General features: G+C 43.2%; 1 protein-coding gene across 2 annotated transcripts; it reads left to right on the top strand.

Annotated features, from left to right (window-relative positions):
- Positions 1–4,087: 4,087 nt before the first annotated feature.
- PVALB (parvalbumin) lies at positions 4,088–12,088 on the top strand (the record flags this gene model as incomplete). Of its 2 annotated transcripts, none has more annotated exons than XM_084290550.1 (4): positions 4,088–4,163; positions 6,044–6,176; positions 6,637–6,746; positions 11,977–12,088. In XM_084290550.1, the coding sequence occupies 4 exons, from the start codon at positions 4,103–4,105 to the stop codon at positions 12,003–12,005; spliced, it is 333 nt and encodes a 110-aa protein (XP_084146676.1). In that variant the 3' UTR covers positions 12,006–12,088. The 2 variants fall into 2 exon arrangements, with proteins under 2 accessions (XP_084146676.1, XP_084146677.1); XM_084290551.1 differs by having other exon boundaries at positions 4,103–4,163; positions 6,047–6,176.
- Between the last annotated feature and the right edge of the window lie 355 nt (positions 12,089–12,443).

The following is a 12,443-nucleotide window of genomic DNA, read 5'->3' as shown; positions in this document are numbered from 1 at the left end:
ATCCTGCAACTGAAAAGATATTTTGTTACTTAAGAATATACTCCAGATAAATATGATTCACAGTCCTTTGTAAAACATTTCCCCTTGCCAGAAAAAAAAGACACTAAAGATCAAGAAAAGTGTCCCCAGGTGGATTACAGAGTGGCGAGTAGGTCTCAATGGCATTTTTATTGTTGTTATTATTGCTTGATAGAGTAGAAAATAGAAGCGTCTTCAAAGGTATGTTTCCCCCAAATAAGCAATTCGGCATAAAGAGAATTCATATGCTGAAAAGGTCGCAGTAAACTTATTATGCCTGTATAGATTGTGACTCTTCATTTACAACCCTCGGCCTGTCCTAGGTAAGCTCAGGTTGTAAATTTTTTTTAGATTTCTTGTCCAATAAGGCCCAGATCAGAGATTTTGGATGCTCCTGGGAGGATGAACAACCAGCACTACCCAAACGGAGCTTGCTGCTGCCTGCAGGAAGCATCTCCCTGAACACCTTGTGGTGAAGACGACCACATCTTGACTGTGGCCTGTACAAGAATAAATAAATAAATAAATAAATAAAATTAAAAATAAAAGTATTCCTGCCTTCTGCCAAGGCCAGGAGGAAGAGCTGAATGTTGCAGCCTTAGATGCAGAGGCAGCTTTGGGCTGTTTCTTCTTGTTTCGAGCAGTGTCTGCCAGAGCTGGGGGGTTGGGGGAAAGGGGGAAAGGACAAAGTCCTGAATGTCTTTGCTTTTCTTTTCTTTGATCGTGTGGTTGCATCTTCCTGGCCCCTTCCTTCTGAGCAGAGTCCCGTCTCCCAAACAGAACCTGATTGAACGCGATGGGTCCCTCCGAAGCAGCCTTCATCTGATGGGAGCTCAAGGGCCCTCCTGCCTCTCCCCTTATCAATAAAGTTCCCTCGTCGGTTTGCCGAGGTAACAGGTTTTCACAGCCAGGGGAAGGTGAGTGCCAAGGATTATTAATAGTGTTCTTTCATTACTTAAGGGAAAGATAAATGTGACACCGTCACCAAAATCCCTGAATACCTGATACCACTGAGGAGTGGGTATCACCTGCCGAAAATAGAAGGAGCGAGAGAGGTTATATAAGGGGGGTTCCTACCCCGAGTTTCACCTCTTTTTGACCACCTCCATATCTAACAACCTGTTCAAGCCTCCTTGGGAGAGATCTGAAAGGTAAGTAGCAAGAAAACGTTCAGACTTCCATAGCCAACGTGGATTCGCCCGCTCCCGGCAGGAGCCCAGGACCTTTGTCTCCATCCCTCCGGCCCTAGAGCCCTTCCCACAACCAAAACCCGAGAGACAAAGAGGTGCAAATCTTCCAAACAAAGAGGAGTGGCTTCCCGCAGAGAAGACTCCAACCGAGAAGAAAGGGCTATTAGGAGGGGGAAATGGGTGACCGAGTGGAGGGGGAGCGAGGAGAAAGAGCAGGGAGAAAGTGAGAAAACGGAAATAACAAAATAACTCTCCCTGACTCGCTTGCTTTGGACGAGGGGGGGGTTGATTTCTACTTCATTTCCATGATGGTTTACTTGGTATGAGTACCAGCGTTCTGGCTCTAGTGGAAGGGGAAGCTGAGCTACATGAAAGCTTCTGTGCAGTCAACTTGGGAATCCACGGTGTCGATTTTGCAAATAGTTCCGGCAGCAAAACTGGCAAAACCTCAGCAAGAAAGAAAAACGCGTCACTCATCTCGGAGGGATGACGGAAAAAAAGGCGAAGGGTCGGCCGTGAAGCTGCCGATTCGTGAAACGCCTTTTCTATCTGAATAACGTACCAGCCTTGACTAAAGCTTGGAGGTTCAGAGCTTCTAGAAGGCTGCTGGCTGTCCTCAAAGCGAGTTTTGTTTTTTTTGGCACCTCTCACTCGTTTCTTTCCACGCTCAGGCCCCTTGCGCGCAGGAGGAGTCTGCTACGGGCTTGTGTTGCTGGCGGGGGCAGCCCTCCAAAATCGATGCGTGGTCAGCACAGCGGGGCTGACACCGAAATACGACTCGCCCGGCGGATGGGCAGCAGCCACCCCTGGTTGTAGGGACCTGAAACGAGGCGCTGGGGCTCCAAGGGAGAGGGAACATCAGCGAGGGGCTTGCAAGAGGGTCGTAGGAAAGCGAAGAAGGCGTGGAGAGGGAAGCCCGGCTCCTCTGCAGATCGCACCGATGCTGAGCCTGGCAAAGGGAGGTGGATGAGGACGTCGGGTCAGGCTGGAGGCGTCTCCACTGGAAACAAGAAGGGGATTTTCTCTCTTCCATCAGTTAAGCAGAAATAAAGAGACGCCAGTTGCAGAAGATCGCGCAACCAGCACGTTGTTGTCTCTCATGAAGAGTTGTGCATTGATGGGACCGCGTTTGACCCGTGTAAAACAGGCTACCGGGTTTAAACCTGTGCTACACGAGGCTTTCCCAGCCCCATCCTCCCAGCTCAACCCCGCTGAAGGCAGGGCCCCGACCAGAGCCCCGGCCCTATCCCGCTTTCCCTAGGGAGGTGGAGTCCGCTCCCCCATCCATCACCGCTGTTTGTCCTTGGAGAAAACAAAGCCTCTCTTGTATCCTAGGAAATATATAGAAATAGGGGGAAGGAAAAAAAAAAAAAAATCCAAGGAGAGAAGAATGACAGTCCCTCCCACAACGAAGGCACTCTGTTTAAAAAAGAAAAGGAAGAGGAAAAAAAAAAAAAGGGACCCCAATGTCACCTCCTCCTCCGTCCTTCTGCGCTCAGTGGCACGCTAATGACTCACCCGTCGGAGCTGAACTTGGGCCGCGGAGAAGAGGCTGCGGGCTCGTACTTTTTTTTTTAAAAAAAAAAAAAAAAGCGCTGAGGGATTACCGAGGGAAAGCAGAGCTTTCGCAGCAGCCTCCTCCTCCTTTCCCAGGCCGCTCTCTCGTTTCGGGACATGGGGCCGGCGCGTTAGTGGGGTCGGGCTGCATCTGCTGAGAGCAGCGCGGGGATGCTGCGGCCACGCTGCCTCCCTCCCACGTCCTTCCTAAAGCCGAGATGCTCACTCTGAGATGCCCACACTGAGATACCCATCCTGAGATGCCCATAATGTTCCTGCCGAGCTCTGCCCTACTACAGGGCCCTAAAACCTTGGCTGCCTCAACCTGCTGGCTCCTGCCCATCCCTCAGCCTGAGTTGCGCTACCTGCCGCGCTTGCCGCGAGAAATTGGCACGGGTTTTTGGGGCAAAGCAGAGCCAGAAAACAGGCAGAGCTTCCTCAGGCTTGGTGCCGGCTCTTCCGACGATGCCGGGGAGCTCCCGGTCCCCTCCCGAGGCCCCCGGCGCTGCACAGGAGCCCGGCACGAGCGCGTTGTCACCCTCCCGTCTCGCCTCGCCACATCGTGTCGCGGAAGGCTCTGCAGCATATTGTGCATTACAAACGGGAGCTGTGGGATTCGCAGGGATGTGATAATTAATTCAGCGAGGATGATGCTTAATATGGAGTGGCCCGAAAGAAACGAGGTCTAAAAGGAACGGGTGCGCGAAGGGAAAAGGGGGAAGGGGGGGGAGGCAGAAGGGGGAGACGTCTCCAGGCTCTGAACGGCACAGCAAAACGCTCCAAAGCTCCCTTACATTCGCTCGCCGACCCCGAGAGAGGTTTTGAAGCTTGGCATATGCCGCAGCTCCTCGCCCGTCACCGAACCTAACCGGTAAAGCTCGTCCCGACTTGCTAAAGGAAAAAAAAAAAAAATAAAAGAAAGAGGAAAAAAAAAAAAAAAAAAAAAAAAAAGGACCCAGCTCTGCACCACCGGCTCTTCCACCGCACCCGAGAACTTGACCTTGGCACAACTCCCCCTCCGCTCTGGCACTGCTCCAGCGAGGCTCAGCCTCCAAATTTCCCGCGGGGGGCGACCCCCTCCCCCCTTTTTTACCTCCCTCCCTTCCCCAGCCCCACTAAAAGGCATCCCCGTCCCCCTCCTCCCCGCAGCGGGACCGGGGGGCGACCCAGCCCCGTGGCACTTGGCCACACGCCGCTAACGGAGCTGGCGCCGGGCCAGCCTCTCCCGGTGTGCCATCCCCACACAGCACTGCAGCTTTGGTCATATGAGCAGAAATGATGAGAAAAGCACTTTTTTAATCTTTTCGCACTTGCTTCCCTGTTCAAACAGTTGCAGGATGGCTATGACTGACGTGCTCAGCGCTGAGGATATCAAGAAGGCTGTGGGAGCCTTTTCAGGTGAGTGCTTTTTTTTTTTTTTTTTCTTTTTTTTTCTCCTCCCTTTCGTCTCTTCAGCCTAGGATAGCAGTGGATTTTTTTTTCAGCTCGGGGAAGATTAGAGGATCCGGCTAGATAAAATATCAAAGAGGATGTGTTTTCAGAAGTGCAGCGGAGGCATGACAGGTTTATCAAGCGCAGGGCTGCATCCTCAGCAAAGTTGCTCTGCACATTACAGAGGCGAAATACTCATTCATTTTTAAAGGGAGGCAAGCAGTGACTGCAGACAGACTTTGCTTCCAACGACAGGAGACTTTCTGAGGGAACAAAACCCTGGCCGAACTAGGGCGGATTGCGTCCTGATGCAGGACAGGGGAGCCAGCCGGGGATGGCGACAGCTTATCCATCACCCCCGACATTCAGTATCAAGTCTTGCAGAACTGCTCCTTCGCGTTTCAAGGAGACAAGGAGCCGCTTTTTTCTTACTTTCTCCGCGGACCCCCTTCCCCCTCGGGTGGGCTTTGCTTTTCGGGATGGAGCAGAAGGCAGCAGTAGCAGAGCAAGCGGGCGCACTGCTCGACCGCAGAAGCTTTCTGCAGGACAAATGGCTGCAGCGGTCCTTGCATCCCTCGCGGACTCCTTCAGATTTCAGATATCCCCTATTTCATTCCTGGAGACCCCTGAAAAATGACAGTCGTCCCCCCCCCCCCTTGATGCTTTCGGAGCCTCAGAGTGTTAAGGTTGCTCCCTGCACCCCAAACCACCTGGCTGCCCCTACCACTCGGGATATCAGCCTCTTTCTCTCCCGGTCTGTGCCGTGACCTTCCCAAACAGGCACAAGTGCAAAGCCCGCTGAGCCCCAACAAACTCAGCAGCCGGAGAGACGCAGGGACCAACAAACTGCTTTGCTCCATCCAGCAGCTGTTTTTCTCATTAGCTTCTATTCTTCTAGGGCCGTCTCCAAGTCCCGGAGCAGATGCAATTAGGAGCAACTAATGACAGATCTCAGTCAAGCAGATCCCGAACGATTGAGCCTCCTTAATTTTATGTAATAGGGAAAGCTGCGGTAGGAATAAAGATGCGTTTAAAATAAATAAATAAGTCCACAGCATGTCTTGGAGGTCACTCTGTTAGGTTTAGGGCTACTTGGGTGGGACAAATGCAGGTGCTGTTAAAGGACAGGAGAGGTGGAGCAGGTAAACCCACTTATCCCCTCCGATTTCCAGGGCTCTTGTTTTTTCCCCGGTGTTTGTGCCTACAAGGTCCTGCAGGCAGCAGAGCACAGCGCTCCCTTGCAGTGCCTGAGCTTACAAATCACGATTGCACATACCTTTAGAGGCAGAAATGCAATTCTCTGATTTCGAGTAGGTCTTCAGGAAAAATGGAACAGAACTGAAATAGCCATGTGCTCTGAAACAGATTTTGTCAGTGTTAGGATCCGTGGGTGAGTAAAAGTGTTTTTTTCCAGGGGTGGAAATGTCAAAAAGCAGCAGTGATCTAACAGTCAGGGTTCAGTCTCAAAAGACTGTTTTAGTGTAAAACTTTTTGGGGGAAAAAAAAAGGGGGGGGGGGGTTAAGACACTGAAGTGGGAGCAAGCAGGTTAGACTTCAGTTTCCAACTCTGCCACAGAATTTCTGTGTGACCTTGGGCAAGTCTCCATCCCTCTCTAGCTCAGCTCTTCATCTGCAAAACAGAGACACTGACCCTCACCCTTTGTATATCTAAATTAGTGTTTGTGAAGCATGGACTATTACAGTGCAGATATCTAGCTCCTGCCACAGCTAGGCTAGAATGTGTTTTTGGCTCCCAGGGTAGGACATGCAGCAGTAAGGAAGAAAATGTATGTGTATATGGTTTAATGATTTTTCTAAGCAGTTGTCTGGCTTTTCATCTCCTGTAGCAGCTGAATCTTTTAACTACAAGAAGTTTTTCGAGATGGTAGGATTGAAAAAGAAGAGCCCAGAAGATGTGAAGAAGGTTTTCCATATTCTTGATAAGGACCGGAGTGGCTTCATTGAAGAGGAGGAATTAAAGTAAGTAAAGATACGTCCTTTCTCAATAATCTCACCTTAAGAGTCTAATTTCCTGTTCTTTCTTTTTTTTTTTCCACCCACAAGACTCTAGATAATAACATACATAGAGTTCAATCCCCTGCCTAGTATTTGTGTGCAATAATCAGTTGTTTGTTGATTATACATTCTAAAGAGTGTTGGAGGTACTAGTTGTAGCTTTCACTGCAGGATCCCTCAAACACGTGAATTATCAACGCCTCACAGACAGTTAAAATAGCTCACTTCGGTTAAAATGAAGTTTCAGAGTAAAGCACTCTTCCTGACTGACAAAAAAAGAGGGTTATATCCATCTGGATTCCACTTCATAGATCAAAACAGTGATGCAAATAAATACAAAGTAAAACTGTTCTGAAAAAGGCTTTTCTTTCTTTCTTTCTTCTTCTTCTTTTTATTTATTTTTTTTTCCACGCCTCCTCTTTAGGTTTGTACTGAAGGGCTTTACCCCAGATGGCAGAGACCTATCAGACAAAGAAACAAAAGCTCTTCTGGCTGCTGGAGATAAGGACGGTGATGGTAAAATTGGCGCTGACGGTATGTAATTAGAGAAATAAACTTTGATAGTAAAAATCGAATATTACTATATCACTCTTACATAACAAGAACTGGGTAACTTTAGGAATCACTGGGGGCTGTGACCTTCTGAAGGGCACAATTTGGATTTAATGAGATGTGAAGTCTTGCTACATTTTCCATACCTTACTTGCAGGCTTTAGGGGAAACAGGAGCCGAATTCTGACACTAGAGGGGGCAAGAGTTTACAGAAACCGAGATGTAATTAAGGCACACTCCTGCACAAGGCTAAGTACTGACACAACTTGTTTTAAAATCAGTTTAAATTTTCTGTTGTTTTGACTGCAGTCAGAGTCAGGGCACTGGGAGTTTACAGAGGGGCATGACTATAAAACTTAGAAAAAAGAAGCAAAATTCTTGCAGATTTTTCTAAAGATCTGAAAGAATATCTGCATTTTTCCTTGATGATTATTAAAGAAAAAAAAATAATGTTTTGCTAAGTCACACAAAGTGTCACAATGTTCTTAAAATTCAATGTACAGTCAGTCTGGTATGGCATTTCTATACTATAACAGTCTATGCAGCTTTTGCTAGTGCTTATGTGGGTCTTCACAGCTAAGAAAGCTTGTCACTCCCTTTTTCTAAATATGAGAACTGAGAGGGGAAAACATTCCTCTCACAACATTGCTTTAAAAAAAAAAAAAAATTGCTGTTTTCAGTTCCCCCTTGGTATGAATCAAATTAGCCTCCGCCTCCCCCCCACCAAAAAAAAAAAAAAAAAAAAAAAACTCCTTCCCCTCCCTTTTCTTTTTCCCCCTCTGTATCCCTGAGACACACTGGAAGAGACATGAGGAGATGCATTTCTGAATTACATCTTTCCTCACCGCAGGAGATAATAGCAGGGGTTTGTGGTGAGAGTACTAAATCACCCAGACAGCAGGCAATTGCTAAGTTTTCACCATACTGATAAGCCGTATGATAGGATGAAATCTAAACGTATCTTAAAATATATATAAATATATATATGTGTGTTTCTGTTACCTGATCTCTGAGATTATGTCCAAATAAAAAGCAATTAAGAAAGGAATAAAAGAAATAATGAGGTTATTTAACATTGTCTCCTAGTTTAGAAGCTCAAAAAATGGCATATAGCATCATCCACAGATGTTAGTCAGGTGATATATCAGCTAAATTGCCTGTTCATAGCACACTGGCATATCAGTGACTATGATCCTGTTTCCAGTCTAAAGCCTCTTTATTTATCAGATCATGATTATATTATGGTTGCAGAGGAGCAATTGTGAAGCATCCAGGGGAAATTTCTGCTAAACTTCAGCAGCATTATTGAGCCTGAGGAGTGTGTCATTATCTGACATTTCATATGCTATTTTATATGGCTCCTTATTCCCATTAAAATGAGTGGCACTGATACTAAAATTAGTGGGCACAATTTTCAGAAGAAAACTTGATTCAGGTAAGTAAGCGTGCAGCTGATTGGGCAACCTCACATCAGATACATTCACAGTTAGTCCCAGCAGGCTGCAAGCCAAAAACTACCTCAATTGGAATAAAATAAATACTTTGCAGAGTCATTTTGGCTTATATGAAAGAACACAGCACTAATGTTTTGATGTAAGATTGACTATAGCTTTTTTTTTTTAATTGAAACAATGCCTGAAAGTTGGTACCTAATAACATGCGATGTGAAACACCTCCCCTTTTCCCAACCTCTTTTTCTGCAATTTTTATTCTTACTTTGCTCTGAGCAGGAATTATTCTAAATTTACACTAGATAATGAGAGTAAAAGGCTTTTTTTTTTTTTTTTTCATCTTCTAGCCATATCCCTACTATAAAGCATATGTTCCTTTTCTGTTTCTTAAATATGACTCCAACAACAGACTATTACACTGGAAAGGCTTGAAATACATGCAAAGTTTTGGGACTGTGACCAAAGGGTGAGGATAACAGATACTTCATGCCTTTCCCTTTAGTTCATAAATCCAATTCCAGATTATAACTGCCTACCTAAATAAAATGTAAAGTCACAAGTGTACATCACATTAATATTCAATATTGTAATGCTGTATTTCTCTTACAAACCACTGGTTTGTATCCTTGTCAGGGCACCACCTTTATCCCTTGTTTCAACCAGCCTCATATGTCACTAAATGAGCATGATAACAAAGCCTTTCATAGCAGTTAATGCTAATTCACAAGATGGCCCTTAAACTCTATCCCTCGAACTCAGCCCATAGCAGCTGGGCTTCCTAGATTTTTTACCACCTCATAGAATCATATCTCAGCTGTATCATCACAAACATTATTCTGAACTTCTTAATCAGCATTTCTTTGGTTAGTACATTTTCTTCTATTAGGTCTGCTGCTTAAGGACTTTTTTAATTTCTGCAAGACTGGTTAGCTCTGAAATTAATTTGCCAACTTACCCCTTGTTTCGAGATCTGTAAGTTGAGGTTGATCTTCCAGTTTCAAACAGTTGAAAATGTGTAACCTGTTCATGCAAGACATGATAACCGTCTGTGTGATGCCAAGCCCCCTCCATTTTCCACTGACGTGAACAGAAGGTGAGGAATCTGAAAGAAAAATGCAGTTGAAAACCAGGTTACCTAATAAAACTACAAACACTAGCTTTCAGATCAGATTGGGAAATTATGCTGAAACAGCACTGTCAGAACAGAGGTGGAAACAAAAATGAAAAATTCTGCTCAAAATGTTTTTTTTTGAAATTTGAGTGCTAGCAGTAGACATGCACACCCTGCCTTTTGTTTTTCAATAAACTTGAGAAAGTACATAGAGAATTTTCAAAGAGTAAGGACCATAGATAGAATAAATAAATAAAAAAAAAAAATGACTGTAAGTCAAAGTCTTTTACTCAATACAGTTCAACTTCGAAAAATATTTATGAATATTTCGGTTATTTTCTTTAAAAGTTGCTAAAATGAGGCATCATACATTCAAAATTACAACTGCTAAATCATGACCTTGACACAGATAAAAGTCATCAGAAAAGAGAAAAAACCTTTTGGAAGTTTTTATTTTCTTAACTGTCATTGTGCTGTAATATTTTCTGAAATAAATTAATTTAGGTCATTGTTTACAAAGTTTCCGAAATAGATTTGATAGCTTTTTTTTTTTTTTTTTTAATCTGATCAGAAAAATTACTTTACCTGACAAAATAGTCTAGAACCTTGTAATTGAAAACTAGTATATGTGCATTATTAATATAGGATGCAGTCAGTCAGAAGATTTATCTCATTAACGGGCCATTCAGAGGCCATAAACGTTGACAAAAATGCCCAACATGCAGGGGCTAGCGTATAGTGCCTTATCTCAGGAGTTTTGCATATATGAATATGCTTTCTAACACAACCTGCCTGCAGTGGAGCTAACCTTCGTATGAAAATATATGGCAAACTAGTTAATGAAATTATTCAACTGGAACATCTCTGAAATATTTAAAGTACATTGAAAATCCAGGAAAAAGTATAAAGTGCATAGTAGTTATTCATGAAGGACTATTTTACGGTTTGGTGGCTATCAGAAAGTACCCTTGAAATATATTGCCATTAAGTGATAATATCACTATCATAATGTTATATTGAAAAATTTTGGCTGCAAGTTAAATAACCTTTTCCAAATATATTCTGTAGATACAACTTGCTTGAAAAAGGATTTAATTTAGCAGTAGCAAGTACGACAACTTGTTCTAATAGAATATGCATTGTTAGTTTTCCCTTTTGGAAAGGTTTCATCCCTGGGAGTTCATGTTTCTCGCTGTAGGATTTATTCACACAGTGATTCAATAATCATTATTTTCCTTTTCTGCCCAGAATAGTCTGGGTTTCTATCACAAGTGCTTTATGTTATCTCTTAAATTCAGTTTGCAACACTTTCGAGCTATGTACCCCCACTATGTACAGGATTTATGCATGTTTTATGTTAAGTAATCTGCATAACTAATCCTAATTTGGATTTACATCTTTCAAAATGATGGACAATTGTGGATTTAATTTAAACCCTTTGACACTTATTTCTCAGTCTGGCTTGTCAGTGTTTGGCAAAATGTTTTCTGGACGTGTCTATCAAAAGTGCTATCTGTTTGTATAAACCAATCAGTAAAGATTTCACTGATATGAGCATTTTTCAGTTGAACATCAGAATGTTCTCTAAAATGCCTAATTTTACTTTCTACCTCTTTTAGTTGAAAGGCATTACTCTTCATTACGTCAAACTTCAATAATGTCCTCTTGAGCCTTTACAGATGGCTACCTCCCCTATTTGTCATTTTCCTCTCAGCTGATTATGTTAAACCTATAAACCACTCTGTGTATCCTCTAATCCTTTTATCATCTTTGTTTCCCTTCTTGGGATTCCCTCCAGCCTCTCATTTTTAACGCTCCGAGGCACACACAACTACTGTTCAAGGTATCCTCATGTGTGAATGGTCCAAGGTTAGATGGAGTTAGGAATTTTAACCTCCATGGGTAATACAATATTCACAGAGTGTAGCGGGCCAGGCAGCTACTTACTGAGATACAAATGTGCCTTTTCCATGCTTTATCACCCTGCTGGAAGGCATTCTATATATTAAAGCATAAAATAATCCCAAACTGCAAATAGATACATTTATATAAATATTATGGATATAACAACAGCAAAAGCTACAGGGCCCTCTGAAATCACAGGAATTTTTCTCATTGTCACTATTGTGGTCAAGATTGCTATGCAGGTTTTTACAGCAGAGTCAGCCTGCTCTTTCTGTAATCTGTCATTTTCCATCAATTTGCCAGTACAAAATCCAGTTTGAATGTAATATACTTATAATATAGGGACACAAGTACTCTGAAAGACTCATTAATGAGTCTCTTTGCCAAACTCTGATATAAAGGAAATTTATCTGACTGCAAAATTAAATTTTGAGTTCTTGTATTCATCCCACTGAGATTTACAAAGGAATAACGGGAAACTAATCAAGTTCTTCACTTGAAAAGCAGTGGACATTTTTGACAGTCTGGCACATATAGCATTCCTTTCCCTTACCCTCAGAAAATTCTTTCATGTCACTAAAAGATTTCCTAAGTCATACTTTCACTTTAATTAACTTGGGTTTCTTTGCTCTTCTTTTATTGTGATGTTTCTGCTACATCAGTGACTCTGTAATCATTGTAATATGCTTCCTCCTTCTTTACACCTTCCTTTTTTAATATTTTTTTTTTTTTTTCCCTTCTCCAGAATTTGCAACTCTGGTGGCTGAATCATAAAGGCTTTAACCAATGCAAACCCTTCACCCATCCTTCACTGCCCAATTCCAACCACCTCCTGCTGACTGCTTTGGCTCCTGTTCTATTTATTTATGCTATTTTATACTCCAGCTCTGTTCTCTGCAATCCTGCAACTCTGTAATTGTGCTGAAAGACACTGTTAAAATAATAAAGGTCACATCAATCTGGGCTTTATTCTCTCTCACTATCACTTATTTCATATAGGCTTGACACACATTGAGTGAAAATTCTACTTCCCCCTCCCTCTGCTGACCCCCCTGCTGCTTTATCCCTAATTAGGGTAAAGTGGGAAGAAATTAAAAAATAGTAATAATAATTTGGGATAAAACGTGCAGAAAATGAGTCAAATTCAGTTCAAGTTCCAAAATGTGGCAGAACGGACTTCATTATTTTTAAGCCACCCCTACTAGATGGATG

The sequence above is a fragment of the Netta rufina genome, assembly GCF_964035555.1.
Source record: "Netta rufina genome assembly, chromosome: 1".
NCBI classification, from domain to species: domain Eukaryota; kingdom Metazoa; phylum Chordata; class Aves; order Anseriformes; family Anatidae; genus Netta; species Netta rufina.
This window is presented reverse-complemented; position numbering and strand designations above follow the sequence as displayed.